This window comes from Aquila chrysaetos, chromosome 9 (assembly GCF_900496995.4).
Source record: "Aquila chrysaetos chrysaetos chromosome 9, bAquChr1.4, whole genome shotgun sequence".
NCBI lineage: Eukaryota > Metazoa > Chordata > Aves > Accipitriformes > Accipitridae > Aquila > Aquila chrysaetos.
The window spans coordinates 24,358,382-24,376,629 of record NC_044012.1 but is presented as its reverse complement, the minus strand read 5'-3'; the positions used below and the strand labels follow the sequence as shown (position 1 = coordinate 24,376,629).

The window sequence follows — 18,248 nt, the reverse complement described above, 5'->3', positions numbered from 1 at the left end:
GTGGCTACCGAATCACCATCCCGTGCCTCTGCTGTCCCAGAGATGTTGCTCTCCCTTGTGGGGTCAGAGATAAGCAATTGTTGGAGGGTGGATCCTCTCTTCTTGCTCTTGATCTGATCAGTGCTGTTGGCATCAGCCCTCCCCTTTCCGCTGATGGCTTATCTCTGCCAGCTGATGGATTTGGGTACCTAAAACAAGGCTTAAACGCGGCAAGTCTGAAATGGCAATCCAGGAAAATCTGCCCCGCAGCTGCCTGGTCTTGGAGGCTCCTAAATGGGAATGATGCCTCCCTCTTTCCTTACCTGGAAGTTTCCTACCTGCTGGGCATCAGCTTGGGGCAGGGGTATTGGTGCTTATCCTCAGTGTGGCTGGGATCCGGGGTTGGCACCGTGCTGGGTGTGGGGGGCATGTGGGAGACGTGCAGAGAGTGCAGGGTCTGGACCACAGCAGCTGGGCTCTTCGGAGGATATTCACAGCAGGATGGAGGAGTATATAAACCTGGAACAGTTTTCCAGGAAATAAGAAAATGGGATTCTTGGCTTGCCTTAGCTTGAGGGATGGAAGCTGAATCTCCCACAAGTGACCAGACACCTGCACGCCGGCAGGGGCAAGGAGACTTCCTGGTGCTGGGCTGTGCTCCAGAGTCTGCAGAGTCCCAGATCAGCCTGCTTACCTGGTGGACGACTGCTGGAGCAGAGTCAGGAGCCCCCCCGGAGCCCAGACCCACTTTGTCCCAGCCCCAAGCCTTGTAGGAGGGAGGTTGAAAGGCTCAATAGCGTGTGGTTACACAGTTTGGCTTTGTAAAGCACTGAATGCTCCCCGTGCACCATGTGCAGAGCCGAGGAACTTGGCTCTGGGGTTCATGTCTCAGCTGGGGGTGACATCTCTGTACCTCCTAGGAACAAAGTCTTTGTGGCTCTTGGTTCATGAAGTAGAAGCTGCCTGAGTGGGTTGCCTGGCTTATTCTCTGAATCCCACCTCCTCTGTAGCTCCCCGTGTCCAACATCCGTGGAGCACCCTGGATCCCATCCCGATGTTCTCCCAGCTGCTCCAACACCAGCTGTTCAGTCTCCTCCTGTCCCCCCCGGCTCTACTTTTTTATTTATACCCTTTTTATTTTTTTCCCTTGTAAAGGTGGAGGAGGAAGCAACAGACAAGGATAACAAGAACTGCAGTAAAGACAATATGTGCAGCAAGGTAATTGGGCTGAAAACAAACAGCATCTGTGCTCTCTGAGCCAGTCTGGCTGCTCTGCTGCGGATGTAGTGTCTCTCCTGCTTCTCTGCTCCAGTTCCTGTTAGCGTAGGACAGTGTCCTTTCATAGTGGCTTCTCCTTGGAGGGAACCCGCAAAGTAAAATACCCTACTGCTGCTTTTCATGGGATAGAGATGGCTTTGCGCTTAAAGGCCTCATTCCTGATGGTAGAAACACGTGGTCCCGACTTGCCTGTCTCCTGGACTCTGCCAATCTTTGGATGACCTGGAATGTGACACTGCAGCTGATGGCTGAGATCTGAGCCGCGGCTCCCTTCGCCTCCCCGGAGGAGAGGGAAAGGGCACAGTTGTAAAGGGGACAAACGCTTTGGCTCTGCACTTCTTTTAAAGGACCAAAGACTTGATCCTGCAAGCCACAGGCTAGTGGCATGTGATTTTTTTCTCTTGTTGTTCTGCAGTGGTGGAGCAAAGACCTTTAGGGATTGACAAATACCGTTCGCAGCGCTGCTTTAATAGCAGGGAGCAAAAACACTTGTGTTGTAGCACCTTCTAAATACACCTCCCTCCTCGTGCTGCTCTCTGCCCGGCCATTTTCACATTCAGCCTGGACAGGATTTAAAGCTGAACACTTTAAATTGCTTCAAGATGCACCAGGAAGCATCCGTGAATGTTGTCTGCCTGTCTCTAGGATATCCCCTTGTAGGCTTTTATCCAAGCACTTTTGCTGTAGTGTACACATGGACAAGGCTTGCAGAGAGTCATCTAACACTGTAATGCCCTGCTGTGGTGGTGTGTGCCAGGAGCCACAGCCTTTGCAGATGCCTCTCTGCAAGCTTGAAGGCTCGTAGCATCCTCCGCGGGGATGCAGAAGTGCCGTTCTGCCACTGTGGACCCAGCGCTTTGCTGTACTCCCACTTCAAATTTTACTACTTCTTTGCTGAGGCATCGGAAATAGCCGCAGGTTATTTAACTTGTAAGAGAGAAAGCGCAATTGCGTGTAGTGAGGCTGAAAGTTGTTAACCCCAGCGGTACTGGTACTCTCGGGTAGGAGTTGTGTTGTGTTGGCTAGAAAGCATTGGACGTCAAAGAGGGCAAGAGCCCCTGTCTGACTGAACAGAAAGCTGTAGTAGACGGTGTGGGATGTGTCACCTGTTAAGGCAAGAGCCGTGAAATGTGGGGGTGTGGGAGCCTCCCGCCCTGTGTAATACTTCCGCTGCCAAACAGATCCTGCACGATAACGCTCCCTGTGATTGCGCTGGGGTAAACCCTCTAGTCCGAAAACACCGAGCATGTGCTGCATGGGGCGTATTTGAGGAAAAAAAGGCGAAGGTTTTGTGTGCACAGTCATGTGTGTGCTCCTGTGTTGCCCCTTCAGACTTAAAAGCAGGTGTTTGATGTCTTCTCTACAAAGCCTGGAGACACCGAGAGGGATTCGCTCGTGCTGCTCGCAGGTGAACAGGGTGGCTCTGCGGAAACAGAGACACGCATTTTGCCTTAGCTGTGCTGGGGCTCTGCTTGTCTTCGCCTTGCTCAGGGCAAGGGACCGAGGATTGTCTGGCTCTGGAAATTTAAATGGCCTTGTTGAGCAGGGGAGCTGGTGGGTGAGTCGGGAGAGCTGGGGGCTGTGGAAGAACTGTGCTCAGAGCTGCTGGCTCCCAGGGACTGCTTAAAACTTGTCCCTTGCTTATCCCCAGCAGCAAGTGAACTGATTTCCCTCCAGGGAGGAGGAGGCAGCGGCAGCAGTGAGGGCGACAGACCTCCCTGGGAGGATTTGTTGCAATCAGCCAGCGAGCTGGGTACTGTGAGCCAGGCTCTGGGCTTTGTGATGCAGCCTTGGAATGCAGCAAAAGCTGCAAGGAGCAGCCTCTGCCATCGCTTCTCCCCTCTCTGGGCCCCATGCCTTGCTGCAGCCCCAGCGCCCATCAAGCCACAGGGAGCGATGGGAGCCAAGCGGCCGCAGCTCATGTGCCAGCCCGGCTCACACGGGCACAGGAACCGGCTGTGGGTTGCGTTGGGCTCGGTTCTGCTTCCTGCCGGGGCTGCTGCTCAAGGGCTCGTCAAGGAGCGGGTCACAGCACTTGCTGAGCATCGCCTCTTCCCCGCAGCCCGTGATGTCTCTTCCTGGGGCCGCAATAATGGATCTGGAAATGGAAACCAGGGGCATTGCTCTTCCTTCCCTCTTAAATCAGTTGTTCCTCAGTACTAAACATCCCATTAGTTCCCTGCCAGGGAAATAGATTTTTCTCCCATTCAATTTATACATGTCTGCATGATTTCACTTGGTATAACGAGAGAAGGCTTTGGCTGCAGCTTCAGGGTGGTGTCTCCCCTGGGCTGTGCTCTGTGGATCCACCACCGCAGCTCCCACCACCCCCAATGCTCCCTTCGGGGCACGGTGTATCCCCCAAATGCTGCCTGTTCCTACCAATCCCACCACCAGTGTTAGGTGAGAGAAGGTTGTTTCTGACCAGTCACTTGGTAATTTTCTTTCCCCAGCGTAAAATAAAAAGATTGGTGGAATTTGGCAGATACTTTACAGATATATTTAGTGCTCTGTAAACTGCTGACTTGCCTCCCAGACTGCAGATGCTGGCCAATAACGCTGGCTGTGCTCGGGAAAAGCAGGTTTGAGGCTTTGCTGCTCTGCCGTCTTGATGAGAAATAAAAGCCCAGCTCTTTGTCGGACCCTTGTGGTCCCTGCTGCTCGTGCTGGGTGCTGAGGGGATATGGTGGCCCTGTTGTGTCCCTTCTCAGGAGGGAGGCTGAGCTGTGCATGGCTCCTTGGAGGATGAGGCTGGCTTGCTGCAGGTGACAAGCTCTGTTTGGGGACATTGGGGTGGCTCAGACCTTATAGGTGAAGTTGTGGGAGAGAAACCATGCCATGGGTTGGAGGGCAGTCACCGGTGACCCCTGTGACCAAGCTGGGGCAGGGGGGACACAAGGAAACAGCTCTGTCCTCCTTTTGGGAGAGCTGAGCTGCCACTCAGCTTGGTTTAGCTCTTGCAAGCGTAATTTGGGTTATTTGCAGCCTCTGGCCCTTTTCTAGAGGGAGGGATGCTTGTGGAGCTGGGAGAGAACGGGGCTTCCTGGGGGGATCTGTCCGATTCCCAGGGCTCCTCCTGACCTCCTTCCTGCCCTCCTTTAATCTCCTGCTCGAGCTTCAGCCATCGGGCTGAGCCACTTTCCTTCAGGGCATTATTTGCCTTCTCCTCTGGCTGTCGTGGCCCCGTGTGCACGGGGAGGATTCATTAGTGCCGGAGAGGAGCTGGGATATGCCGGATCGAGGGCTTCCAGCAAGTGCCATGGCTCTCCAGAGCAACAAACACCAAGCAGGAGGTCCCTGGTGTGTCTGAACCCTAGGCTCGTCCTTATCCCTGAGCTACCCTTGGCTCGGGGTCTCCCCCTGAACGCGACTGGCATCCTCATGCACGGTGCATCCTGGCAGCCGCTGGGACCACTCCGGTCCTGGCTGGATGAAGGTGTTGCTGGAAAGCCAGAGGATGCAGTGGGACAGCCGGGAGGGTGTCTAGCACCCTGGTGTGATGCAGAGGTGGGCAGAGCAGGATGTTTAAATCATCGTGGGGCTGCTCAGTGCTGAAATACCGAAGGGTAACACCAACATGACCCTGCAGGCGGATGGAAGCGGGACTGACGGTGGGGATGTCTGCCCGGGCCAGGGGTACTTCAGCAGCCCTGAAGCTGGCAGTGGGGAAGGGGTCCCGCACCGAGGACACAGGAGCGTGCAGGTGGGATCTTCTCCCAGAGTTGGCCCAGAGAAGGAGGGTGGCAAAATTATGCCAGCTCGGCTTGATCTGGTGGGTGGCTCCCCTGAGCTGCCCTTCCCAAAACCTGCTGCTCCATCAGGGCCATGGCAAATCCCCATCTAGGAACAGGTGCCTAAATCCTGTCTGCTCCTGTAAGATCTGGCTTTCCCCAGGTCTCGCCACCAGGTTGAGCGAAGGCATCTGCTCCCTGGGAGCCCTTAGCACAGGGAAGCCTCACAGCTGTGTGTGCAGGGTAGATCCTCTCCCCTCCTGCCATCCTGGTTATAGGCTGGGAGCTCACAGCAAGCTGGGATGCGGCAGTAGGGAGTTAGAGCCCGGGGCGATCCGAGCCGGGATGCGATGTGCATTGGCGCTGGGAGGGCTCCTTGCTCCCGGAGTATCAGTATTGCCTCGGGGGGAACTCTCGGAGATGTAGGATGTACTTTGGCTGCAAGCCCCTTGGTTCCTTGCCCTGCCTGCTCCCTGAGCCGGCTCGTTGGATCATTGCCAGTAAGGTTGAGGGCTGCCGGGGTGGAGAGGGGCTGGGGGGATCTGCAGGGGGTTTGCTGGGAGGACGTTTGCCCTGCAGGGAGTCCCTTGCTTTGTGTGGTGTCGGTGTTGGGACCAGGAGCAGTTCTGGCCATCCCCAGGCTCTCGTGCTTGGGCTGGGGGACAGGCAGACCCCCACAGGTCACCCCCTGGTCCCTTCTGTGCTCATAGGGCTGCAGTGTAGCTTGGCAGGAGAGTCGAACCCAGCTCTTCCTGAGTGACATCGCACTTTTAATGTCCTTTTTCTTCTCTTTCAGAATATCTTTCAGATGGTCAGGTCACAGCAGAGGGACGCAGCCACTTAGCCCCTCGTCATGGAAGAACGTAACCCCCCCCCCCCTTCCCAATTAACACTTAAAATTCTGTTATTGTATTAAAGCCCTTAAACTAAATATTATTAATAATACCATTTGTGAACTTCATGTTTATGGAATTAAGCAACTAGGATAAATGACAGGCTTGGCTGAGAAAAGAGGGGAAAAAGTGTTGGATGGCAGAGCAACCGCCCGAGGGTGTTCCGTCTCTTCCTTCCACTTGGGTCCTGTTCCAGAAGATGGACTGTGCTTTTATTTTTTACAACTGGAACTAGAAATGTCATCCATTTGCACTGTTCAGACATATATATGTATGTATGTAAAAAAAAAAAAACCAACAAATCAACCAACCGCCCCTAAAAAGCTATATATACAAATATTGTGCACGTATATACATATATATATTTCTTTTAAAATTTCATATTGGTGGCAGTACCTTTTTTAAGCTTGCATTTTTACACGCATTTCTCTTCACAACCCATCGTGTTTTTTTAAAAACTAACTTTAGAGGAAAAAAAGGAAAAAAAAAAAAAAGGAAAAAACAAAACAAAACAAAAAAACAACAGAGAAGCAATGTTACAGGGAAATACCTCTCCTGGCACAAGGACCTTGACACGTTTACAAGCTCTTGACTTTCTTTTTTTTTTCTCCTGTGTTTTGGTTTGGTTCTGGGTATTTTCATGCAGACTTTGAGCGACTGTGGGGGATGTCCGGCTCCAAGAGCAAGGGGAGCCCAGTGGCATGGCCAGGATGTAGGATCTCGTGGGTTCCAGGATCAGTCCCCTCGCCCCGGCACCCTGAAGAGGGGGGTGGGGGGTGCTGCCCGCTCCCCTCGCTGCCCCCATGGGCCAGCAGATCTGGGCAGTGGTTCAAGACCCTTGGGCTTTTTGGGAGAGATCAGAGAGCGCTTCCAAAAACCAGCCGGCTTCAGCCATGGTGGCGAGTGATCTGCCTGTGGCTCGGGTGGCCGAGCAGTGCCGAGGAGGAGAAATAAGGTAGAAAAGCTGCTTTTCCTGCCTCTGAGCAGGTTTGGGGCTGGTTTCTGTATCGCTTCCCCAGGTAGCCCTGGGTTTGGGGTGGCTTTTGTGATATTTGGGAGATGCTGGTCCTGCTGCTTCCCCCACCATGAGGAACAAAACGCTAATGTAGAACACAAGTGAGCTTGGGCAAGCATGGGTGAACATCTTGGCAATGCTCACGGCCCCCCAGGCACCGTGGGTGTGGGAGGGAGGTGATGCCAAGCAGAAAATGCTGTGCGTTTGCTTAGCGTAGTGATTTCCCCTTTCTGCCCGTGTTTTGGGAAGGGGTTTGTGTGCCCCTCGCCAGGTTGGGAGAAGGCACGAGGCGGGGACGGATGCCGGGGTGCAGCCGGGCTCGGTGTGTTCCCTGTGGGAGCCTTTGGCTGCTGTGACCCCAGCTCCGCTCTCTCTTCAGGGTGGCCTGGGGCAATTAAGGAAAAAATGGATTTAAAACCCCAGCACGGGGGGGACGGGAACGCAATCCCACCCCTGCTCCATCACTGGGCTGCCAGTATTCCCAGCCTCCACCTGTTTTTTTGGGTTAAATTGCAGCTCAGTGCGGGGGATCCTCCTGGTTCCTCAGGCAGCCAGGGCGCTGGGAGAGAGCAAAGGCCGTGAGCAGGGAATTAATTAGCCCAGCGCCGGAGTAATTGGATTTGAGCTCGGCCGTGTCTCTCACCCGCTCCAGGGCCGTTGTCCTCGGGAGCCCTGTGCTGCTGGAGGCCCCGGGGTGGGGTGGGGTTGGGAGAGATGCGGGGACCCACCACCACCACCACCCCCACCCAGTGCCAGGGCTCATCAGTGGCGTGAAAGGGGCAGGTCTCAGCAATAATCGCGCCCGTGACCCTGTTCGAGTTGGAGCCGGTGAAATGTGGTCGTCATCCCCGCCCCGATTTCGCTACCATCCACATCCTCTTTAATTTATTTGAGAGAACTCTAATTGTCTTTTCACTGCAGTATCTTGTATTTTTTATTTGTCAGTCAGAAATGTGAAGAAAACAACTAAAAAGAAGAAAAGAAAAAAAAATCCTCCCCCCCCTTTCCCTACCCCAGCTGCTCCCGGTGTTTCATTCCTTGGTCTCTAACCATGCTGGTTGTTTGGTAAAGTCACTTAGTGTAATTAATTGTAACATATTCTTTTAAATAAATTGATTTATTGATGAAACTACTGGGAACCATGGCCGTGTTTCTTCCCCGTGGGTGCTGGGGTTGATCCTGCTCTGCTCCCTCCCACCTCCCCCCCTGCCCCCCAGCACCCCTGGGGGGGGTTGGGGATGCTTTAAAATCTCCTTTAAGCTTTTTTTTTTTTTTAACTTATTTTATTTAGACAGAAAAAAAAAAAAAAGAGGAGAAAAAAAAAAAGAGAAAAAAAATTAAATTATCCAAAGTAACTGCAATAAATAGCAAATAAGTTAAGCAGCGGCATCTCAACCGCAGACGTCAACTCCCGGGGGTCTGCGTCCCCCGCCCCGCGCTAACGGCCCTGTGCCCCCCCACCCCGTCCCACCCCCTAAATCAACTCAGCAGGTACCAAACCCCCCAAAAGGGGGGGAAAGAGAGAGCGCCCCTGCCCCCGCGCCCCCAACCACCTTATTTACAGCGGGGAGCGGCAGGTGTAAACATGGGGCTGGGGGAGGCCGGGGGCACTGTCCCCGTTTGAGGGGATGCCGGGGCACCGTCCCTGGGGGCGGGGAGGCTGCGGGGCTGGACAGTGCTGGACTCAGCACCGTTTTGGCTGGTGGGTGCCCGGCACACCCCAGTTTTGGCCGCTGCAGCGGTTCCGGGCAGAGCCGGAGGCCTCGTGTCCGCTGGCACATCCCATGTCTGTCCAATGCCAGCAGCATGTCTCTGCTACAGCTGCTCCGGGTCCCTGTGGCTCCTGATGCCGGCTGTGCCTGTCTCCCAGATTTGGCTGGTTTGTGCCTGGCAGGTCCCGGGTCCAGCCGCTGCATGTCCATCCAGCACCCGGCACATCGTTGGCTCAGCCACGCCGGCCACGTGCGGCACCGGGTGCATCACCATGGCGGAACACCCCAGTGTTGGAGCAATTTCAGCTGCTGCGTGCCCACGCAGCATCTGGCGCACCCTGGCCATGGCAGTGCCGTGGGGCTGCATCCCCCCCCCACCTGGTGCCAGTGCAGCCACCGGTGTTCATGGGGAAAGGGGGGAACTGAGGCAGGTTGGGGGGGCGAAGCGGGGTGGCAGTGTGTGTCGCGGAGGGGGTCCCGCTGCGCCCTGGCACAGCCACCCAGGGGACCTGGGAGGGGTGGCAGTGCCAGGGCCGGTACCCCCAACCGTGGGCATGTGTGTCCCCCCACACATCCCCCCCCAGTGGGGACCCCCCCCCTTCCTGGCTTGGAGCTGGTTTTGGTCCTGTATGGTGAGAAAAAAGCTCCAACCAGGGTTCCCCTGGGGGGGGGGCAGGTCCCTGTGGGGAGTGGGGGGTCTTGGGGGGGGGGGGGGGGGGGGGTGGGGTGTCCCCCAGGGCAGACTGGACCCAGATGCTGGGGGGGGTGCTGGCACCCAGGGCCCACCCAGCCCTGCCTGGACTGGGATGGATGGGGGGGTCCAGATGGGTCCTGGAGGGGGGGATCCATCCTTCCTGAGCATGTGGGGGTCTGTGTCCCCCCCCCCAGCAGGACCAAGCCCCCTGTGGGCACCGCTGGGGGGGGGGGCCTGCTCTGCAACAGGGAGGCACCCATGGGTGCTGCTCCAGAGCCTCCGGACCTGGGGTGGGAGGAAGATGGGGGGCATTAAGCAGAGCTGGGGGGGCAGGTGGGGCTCCCAGCCAAGGGATGCCCAGCGGGGGGTCCCGGTGGGGGTGGGAGGGGCTCACCAGGCTCAGTACGGCCGGTTGGCATCTTTGGGCCTCTTGAGCTGCACCTTGAGGCGCTTCATCCCGATCTGGAAGCCGTTCATGGCCTGGATGGCCGCTTGGGCACTGGCCGGGTTGTCAAAGCTCACGAAGCCTGTGGGGACAGCGGGTACATCAGGCGTGGGGACAGGGGTGGCCACAACCCTCCCCTGCCTCTGTCCCACGGCCCTGGGGGGGCTCTGCCATGGGGCAAGGTGACCCCACGGCACCTGGCTGGGGCATCTGCATGCCCTGGCCGTGGTGTCCCCATCCCCAGGCCACAGTGGCCCTGGCCATGGTGTCCCGAAGCCCTGACCATGGTGTCCCTGGCTGGGATGTCACCAAGCCCTGGCCACGGTGTCCCCATCCCCAGTGTCCCCAGGCGGCGGTGGCCCTACCGAAGCACTTGCTCTGGTTTGTGGCGCGGTCCACGAAGACCTTGGCGGAGATGACGTTGCCGAAGGGCAGGAACATCTGCAGGATCTCGGTGTCGGCGAACTCCTGGGGCAGGTGGTAGATGAAGATGTTACAGCCCTCGGGGCCTGCGGAGGGAGCGGCGTCACAGCGGGCGGGGGGGGGCACCGGCCCCGCGCCCCCAAACCCAGCCCCATGCGCCTGCGGGCACCCCGAAACCTGGCCCTGGGCACCCATAGGGACCCTGGCCCCCCCACGGGCACCCCGAAACCTTGCCCTGCACCCACATCCCTATGGGCACCCTGAGTCCCAAACCCCCCTCCCTGATGGGGCACCCCCAAATCCCAGCGGGGGAGGCACCCCAACAACCCCCATGAGCCACCTCCAGTCCCTCCAAATGCCCTGGGGCATCCTGCCTCTGCAGCATGGGGCACCCCAAGCCCAGCACCCTGGGGACGGTCCCTTGCCGGGGGGGAATGTCCCCAGGGTGCGCTCACCTTCACGCTGCTGCTGCTGCGGGGGGGGCGGGGGGGGCGAGCAGGGGCCCCGGGGGGGCGAAGGCCGGGCTCACCAGCCCGTAGGCTGCTGGGTAGGCGGCTGGGGGTGGGGCGGGGGGACATGGGATCAGCCTGGCACCGGGGGGGGGGGGGGGGGCCACAGGCACCCACCCGCCCCCCAGCACCCCCCAGCCCAGCCCTTCCCGGTGCCCACTAGTGCCCCCCAAAGCCATGCAATGCCCGCCAGTATCTTCAAATGGCCCCCAGTGCCCTCCCAGGACTTCATGGTACCCCCCCAAAGCCATGCAGTGCCCCCCCAGTGCCCCCCCAGTACCTGTCCCAGCCTTCCAGTGTCCCCCCAGTGCCCTCCTGAGTAATCCCTGATGCCATGCAATGGTCCCCTACTGCTACTGCAGTGTCGCCCCCCCCCCCCCCCCCCCCCCCAGCGCTAATCAATGCCCCTCCAGTGCCCCCCAGTCCCTCCCAGATGCACCCCCAGTGCCTCCCAGGTGCCCCCGGTACCCTCCCAGTATCCACCACTGCCATTCAATGTCCCTCCAGTGCCTCCCAGTGCCATGCAATGCCCCAACCAGTACTCTCCCAGTGTCCCCAGTACCATGCAATGCCCCCCAGTGCCTCCCAGCACCCACCAGTGCCATGCAATGCCCCCCCCCCCCCCCGCCCCCTAGTGCCCCCAGTTCCCCAGGGCCAGACCTGTGTAGTGCTGCATGCCGGCGTAGGCTTGCTGCAGGGGGTCCCCGGGGGCGGCAGGGCTCTGGGCTGGGGGCAGAGGGGGCCGTTAGGGGGGGCGGGGGGCAGTGGGGGCGCGGGGGGGGGGACGGCAGGCACCTGGGAAAGGGGGGACCCCGCTGGTGTAGACAGCCTCTGGCGCGGGGGGTCCCGCGGGCTGCGCCGGCACCGGGCTGTAGCCGTTGACGCTCAGTGGGGCCGCAATGGCGGGCACCGGTGTGGCGGCCATGGCCGGCGGCGTGCTGGTTCCTGCAGGGACACCTGCGTCACCCCCGCGGTGGCACCACCTCACCCTCTGTCCCCACATGCCCCCATCCCTGGTGCCACCGTCTCTGCTGTCCCTCACCTCCCACTGCCTCCCTGTGCTCCCATGTCCCTTGTCACCCCTGCATCTCCCCTTGCTGCCCCTGTGTCCCTTCCACGTCCCCACGTCTCTGTTCCCATTGCCCCCATCCTGATGTCCCCATCCTCAATCCCACTCTCATGTCCCCAGCTGCGGGAGCCCCATCTCCCAGTGCCACCCCGCCATGTCCCCCCATCGCTGGACATTCCTGATGTCCCCCATGTCTGGGTGTCCCCCATATCCCATGTCCCCATCCCTGATGTCCTCCCTTCCCAGGTGCTCCCACGTCCCGTGTCCCCATCCCCGGCATTCCCGTCACCCCCCTCGTCCCAGGTGCCACCTACCTGAGGAGGGGGGCAGGGGGGTGGCGATGAGCCCGTTGGGGTTGACTGTGCCCATGTGCTGCATCTGGACGGCCATGGTGGCCATGGGGCTGAGGTAGGCCGAGTGGGCGGCCACCAGGGCCGCCTGCTGCTGCATCAGCTGTGGGGACAGCGCCTGGCACCGGGCACCGGAGTCCCCTCCCAGAGCAGCGAGGCCCTCCCGCCGAGGGAGAACCTCATGTGTCCAGTGACCCATTGGCGATCAACGCCCATCACCCCGCCTTGGTAATGGGGTCCGTCATCTCCTCGTGGCTCCCACCCCGATACCCGTCACCCCAGCATCCCCATGCAGGACCATGGAGGTCTGTCATCATCCAGTGTCTGTCACCCCAGTGTCCCATCCTGGGCCATGGGGACCACCCCAACATCCATCACCCAATGATCCTTGACCATTGGGGTCTGTCATCCCCCCATGCCCATCACCTGCTGCCCCTACCCTGAACTATGGGGTCCATCACCCGCCTGCTACCTGGCACCCCACAGCCCCCATTCTGGACCACGGGGTCCATCACCTCCCCGTGTCTATCACCCCAATACTCAGCACCCACATCCATGATCAAGGGCATTCATCATCTCCCAGTGTCCATCACCAGACACCCATCACCCCCACGATCTCATGCTGGACCATGGCGGGAGTCCAACACCATCCCCCCCAGCCATGCCCATGCTGTCCTCCCCTCCCTTGGTGCCTGGTGCCCACCCTACCGCCTGCGTGTAGGCGCTGTAGGCCCCGAACTGGAGGGCGATGGGGCTGAACATGCCCAGCTGGCTGGCAACCTGCTGCATCCGCCGCAGTCCCCGCTCCTTCTCCGTGTCTGCAAACTTTACCACCAGGCTGGAGGAGGCACCCTGCAAGGGGACATGCCGTCACCCAGTGGGTGGCCACTGGTGCCGGGCTGCTGGGACCCCCAGGGTGCAACAGGGTGGGGATGGGGACGATGGTGGGGTGATAATGGGGATGATGGGATGATGATGAAGATGATAATGGGGACGATGACAGGGATGATGATGAGGATGATAATGGGGACAATGATGGGGACAATGAAGAGGACGATGGTAGGGCCGGTGTGCCCGGCGGTGCCTGTCTCACCGGCAGGGTGCGGCTCCCGTGGAGGGCGGCGATGGCGGCCTGGGCCTCCGCGTGGCTCTGGAACTTGACGAAGGCGCAGCCTGGGGACAGCGTGTCAGGACCGGCATGGGGACCAGGGCACCCGTCTCCCCCCTCCAGGCCTCTCCACCCCCAAAATGGCACCCAGGGGCCCTGACCTGGGCGCCTGGGTATGGGGACAAGAACCACCATGCAGGGTGCTCTGAGCCCCTCCTCCATGCCCTGTGACCCCCTTGGACAGCCCCCCCCCCATCACACCCCTTCATGGCCCCCCTTGAACCCTCTCCAGCCCCCCCCCCATAGACCCTCTTACCCCCATCCCTCTCCCATGACCCCCGGCACCCCCCCCAATTCACATCCCTGCCCCACAGATTCCCTCCTCCCCACCCCACAGAGCCGTCAGGGATCCCTGGGTGCCCCCCCCCCCCCCCCCACCCCTGGGGTGCCCCCCAGCCCCCCCACCTTTGCTGGTGCCATCGGGCCCGCGCAGCACCGTGCACTCGTCGATGGTGCCAAAGGGCTCAAACATCTTGCGCACGTCCTCGTCCGCCTGCTGCTTGCTCAGCATCCCCACAAAGAGCTTGCGGTCCTCTGTGGGGACGGGGGGGCATGGCAGGGGGCACCGGGGTGGGGACCCCCACACACACATACTGGAATAGGACCCCCCCACAGGGACACCGTGAAGGGCTGGGACCCAGGGACAGGGATATGGGGACACTGTGATGGGCTGGGACCCCCGGGAATGGGGACACCCCACAGGGCTGGGGACCCCCCCCCTGGGGAAGGGGGACATGGCGGGGAGGACAGAGATGGGGACACCCCACCATAGGGACAGACCCCTGGGATGGGGACACCACACCCGGCTGACACCCATCCTGGGGATGGACGTGGAGTGGCCCTGGGGTCCTGGGGGGGGGGCACAGGGAGGGATTGGGTACACAGGGGTTGGGGACACAGGGGTTGGGGACAGGACAATGGGGGGGGGGGGGGTTTTGGGGTGCTGGTACCTCCTCGGCTCTCACTGTCCGCCGGCTTCACCTGGATGGGCCGGTTCATCTGGGGGGGACAAAGGGGGGGATGGGGACACAGCCCCCCCCCCCCCCCCCCCCCCCGAGGGACCCAGGCATCCAGCACCTCCCACCCCCCCCCCCCCCACCGAGGGAACCCAGGGGCCCTCCCCCCCACGGTAGGTGCACGGATCCACACACACACCCCCCCCAGCACCCCAAAGATGCTCCTGTCGCCATGGCAACCCTGGCCCTGCATCCCGTTACCAGGCAACGGGTGCCGTGGCGACCGCCAATGGGGGGGCCTGAGGGGCCCCAATGATGCGCTAATGAGCACCCGCCCCCCCCCCCTTTAATTAGGGGGGGATGAACCCCCCCCCCCCCCCCCCCCCCCAGCCCCGTAACCCCCAGAGACCGGGGGGGGAGGGCGCAGATGCCCGGTAACCGTGGCAACGGCAGAATATGCTCCATGGCAACCGCCTACTCATCCCCAATTTACCCATCCCCGTTGCCCGGCAACGCCGCTGACATCATCAGCGCTCGCTATAAACAATGACGGGGATGGGGGGGGGGCGGGGGGGGGGTGGAGATTGGAGGGGGGCGGGGGAGGAGGGGACCCCCAGACCTGCCGTGACCCCGCCCCCTTCCCCCCGGGATGGGCCCGGGACTGGGGAGCGGGGGGGGGGATGCGGGGGGGGGATGCGAGGGGGAGGATGCCGGGGGGCCGTCGCCCTGCCCCATGTCGAGGGGCTGCGGGGGGCCCGGGGGGGCGGATTCAGCCCCAGCTGACCCCGAGCGGCCCCTTTCCCCTGCCGAAAGCGAAGGTGGCCCCAACCCCCCCCCCCCCCCAGATGGTGCTGGAAATGCCCCCCCGGGGGGCACTAATCCCCCCTAATCCCCCACGGGGCCGGGATCAGCCCCGGCCGGGGCGGGGGGGGGGGGCGCGCGGGCGGGTGGGGTGTCACCAGGCACCCAACACCCCAAATTGCCCCAGGACCCCCCAGCATCGCCCCCCCTGCCCCAAGGCCTGGGGTGTGCGGGGGGGTCCCGCCCCCATCCCCATCTCGGTGCGGTGGGGGCAGCTGTTGGGGCGGTGCCGCCCCTAATCCACCCCCCCCCCCCCCCCCGCAAATCCCCCCCGGGATTTACGGCCCCCAAATCCCCGGATTATCCCGGCGAAGCCAAATCTCCCCCGGGGCCGGCGGGACATGCGCAGCCCAGCCGGGGCGGGGGGGGGGAACGGACGGATGGACCACTGACCCCCCCTGCCCCCGCACCCGAGGACCCCCACACTGCCCCCCCACCCCGCCCCACGCCTGGGACCCCCCCCCAAACCATCCCCACGAGGCCTCAGTCACCCGGGTCCCCCACCACCCACGATGGGGGGGGATATGGGGGAGGGACCTCAGCTGCTGGGACCCCCCCAGCACCCCAGCTGCAATGGGGGTGGGGGGCACCCAAATGCCTGGGTTCCACATCCCCCCCCCGGCTTTGTTAGCTCAGCTGCCCAGTGCCCGCCACTCGCCTGGCAACGCTTCGTTAGCGCCAGGCCTTCGTTAGCACCAGGCCTTCGTTAGCGCCAGGCCGTCTCCAGGCGACACGGTGCTTGCCCGCTATTTATAACACACCCCCGCCGGCAGATGTTCTTGGGGTATCATATCCCCCCCCAAAGGTGGGGTCCCGAACACCTGGGTCCTCCCAAGGGTAGGGGATGGCGGGGTCCCGGCGTGGGGGGGTGTCACGGGTGGTGGTGGGGGCTGTCACAGATTGGGGGGGGTGTCACAGGTTGGGGGGGAGTCCCCGCGGTCCCACTCACCCCCGGGAGGGTTTTCTGCTCGTGCAGGGCGCTCTGCGCCTTCAGGGCTGACTCGCGGGCGCAGTATGTCAGGAAGGCGCATCCTGGGGGGAGAGACAGGATGGGGGTGGCGGGAGGGGGGATGCGGGACCCCCGTGGCCCCCGAACCCAGAGCCGGTGGCCCCACAGAGCACGCAGAGGCCATATGGCACTCATGTCCCCATACAGCACCCAGACCCCATGTTTCGGGGCGGTGCCACCCCCGGGGTGGGGGGGGGGCAGTGTCCCTATACCCCCCTCCAGCCTGGGGGCTCTCAGGCATCCAGGGGCATTGGTGCTGAAACCCCCCCAGTTCTGCTGTCCGGGTGCCCGTCACCCCGGCCTCAGGCCTGTGCTTGCCTCGGCCTCCCCCCTGCCTGTCCTGTGGCACAGCTGGTGGGGAGGGGGAGGCTGGGGGCTCCAGGGTCCCCCCCGCTGCTGGGGGATGGAGGTCAGACATTGGTGGGGGGTCCCTGCCTCAGACAGACCTCCCCCCAGGGGCAGCACAGCCCTGCCACCGCTGCACTCCCCTCGGCCAACACCCCCCCGGCCGCTACCTCCCCCCGGCCATGGCACCCCACACCCTGCCATCGCCCCCTCCCCCGTCATCGCCCCCCCCAGCTGTCACAGCCACAGCCCACACTCGTCACCCAGCACCGCAAACACCCACCCACACAACACCCTCCGCCTGCACAGCCACTCACGGCCACCCCCCTCATCCCCCCAACACCCGCACAGCTGGGCATCACCCGCACAAACACCCACGCGACACCCCCCACACCCAACATCCGCACCCACACGGCCTCCACCGGCACGACGGCCCCAGCACCCGCAGCTGTACAACCGTCACCCAACACCCGCAGCACCCTGACACCCCGCATGGGTTGTACCCGGTGCCTGGGGCTATAGTGGCACCTGGGCCCTGGGCTGGGGTGCCCGGGGCTGTACGTGGGGCTGTGCCCGGGGCCTGCGGCTGTAGGTTGAGCTGTGGGTGGTGGTCGGGGCCTCTGGCTGTACATGGGGCTGTGTATGGGGCTGTTCCCGATGCCGGGGGCTGTACACGGGGCTAATCCCGGTGCTGGGGGCTGTACATGGGGCTATTCCTGGTGCCGGGGGCCGTATGCGGGGGCTGTTCCCGGTGCCGGGGAGCTGTTCCCGATGCCGGGGAGCTGTTCCCGGTGCCGGGGGCGGGGGCCGCGTGCGGCTCTGCGCGTTCCCAGGGCCGGGGCCGCTCCCGGGTGCCGGTGCCCGTTCGTGGGGTCCGTTCGCGGGGCCGTTGCCAGCGGCCATACCTTTGTGCATGCCGGTGTACTTGTCCTTGATGACGGTCAGCTCGTAGATCTTCCCGAACTGCTCGAAGATGGGCTTCAGGTCCTTCTCCTCCAGGTGCCGCGGGATCTGCCCCACGAAGAGTTTGATGGCGTCGGGCTCCTTCATGGGGCCGCCGGGGAGGGGGCCGGGCCCCGGGGCCGCTCCCGGCGCTCGGCGCGGCTCCCGCTATCGCCGGGGCGGTCGCCGGTGCCGCTCCCGCCGCCCGGGCTCGGCTCCCCCGGTGGCGGCTGCCGATGCCCCGGTCGCCCCGGTACCCCGGTCGCCCGGTGCCGGCCCGGCCGCGGCGCACACAAAGGACGAGGCGGCCCCGGGGCTCGGCTCGGCTCCGGGGGACGGGGCGCGGCGGGGCGGGGGCAGCTCTGCCCGGGGGGCGGCGCTCCCGGCGCTCCCGGTAGGTCCCGGCGGTTTCCCGATGGGGCCTCCCGTGCGGCGGCCCCCCCGGATCCCGGCGGCTGCCGTCAGCGCCCGGCCTGCCGGTACCGCCCGCTCGCCGCCCCGGTGCCCCCGGAGGCGGGGAGGCGGCGGGGGGCCCGGTCCCGGTACCGGAGAGGCGAGGGCGGGGGCGGAGGGGGAGGCTCAGCGCCCGGCCCGGCCCATGGCGGCCGCGCTCCCCAAGAGCCCCGGCGACGGCGGGAGCCCCGCGCCCGCTGCGCCCCGGCACCGGCACCGGGGTCCGGGTCCGGACGGGCCCGACCCCCCTCGCCGCTCTTCTTCCCCGGCCGGGACCGCCCCGCCCCGCCCGGTGCTGATGTCAGAGCGGCACCGGGTACCGGCGAGAACACCGGGACCTGGGGACCGGGACTGGGGACCGGGACCGTGTCCCGGCTACCGGGCACCGGCACCGCCGGGGGGGGGGGGGGGGGGGG

At 62.7% G+C, this 18,248-nt stretch overlaps 2 protein-coding genes across 5 annotated transcripts in view; one reads left to right on the top strand and one right to left on the bottom strand.

The window, feature by feature from the left end:
- SNX27 (sorting nexin 27) overlaps positions 1 to 8,025 on the top strand; it is a 35,591-nt gene extending 27,566 nt beyond the window's left edge. For 3 of the 4 annotated variants that reach the window (XM_030025475.2, XM_030025476.2, XM_041126172.1), the window contains 2 exons: positions 1,135 to 1,197; positions 5,785 to 8,025. In XM_030025475.2, the coding sequence (XP_029881335.1) occupies positions 1,135 to 1,197; positions 5,785 to 5,832 (111 nt within the window). In that variant the 3' untranslated portion in view covers positions 5,833 to 8,025. The remainder of the gene's footprint in view (positions 1 to 1,134; positions 1,198 to 5,784) is intronic. The other variant, XM_030025477.2, reaches the window with a different exon arrangement.
- A 158-nt stretch (positions 8,026 to 8,183) lies between these two features.
- CELF3 (CUGBP Elav-like family member 3) lies at positions 8,184 to 18,168 on the bottom strand. Its single transcript, XM_030025480.2, is given in 14 exon segments — positions 8,184 to 9,587; positions 9,697 to 9,829; positions 10,113 to 10,256; positions 10,626 to 10,660; positions 10,662 to 10,725; positions 11,340 to 11,405; positions 11,475 to 11,624; positions 12,063 to 12,201; positions 12,807 to 12,950; positions 13,192 to 13,271; positions 13,672 to 13,800; positions 14,217 to 14,265; positions 16,033 to 16,115; positions 17,343 to 18,168. Coding segments are annotated over 13 exon segments (1,356 nt in total). The 5' UTR covers positions 17,488 to 18,168; the 3' UTR covers positions 8,184 to 9,587; positions 9,697 to 9,701.
- Positions 18,169 to 18,248: the final 80 nt, after the last annotated feature.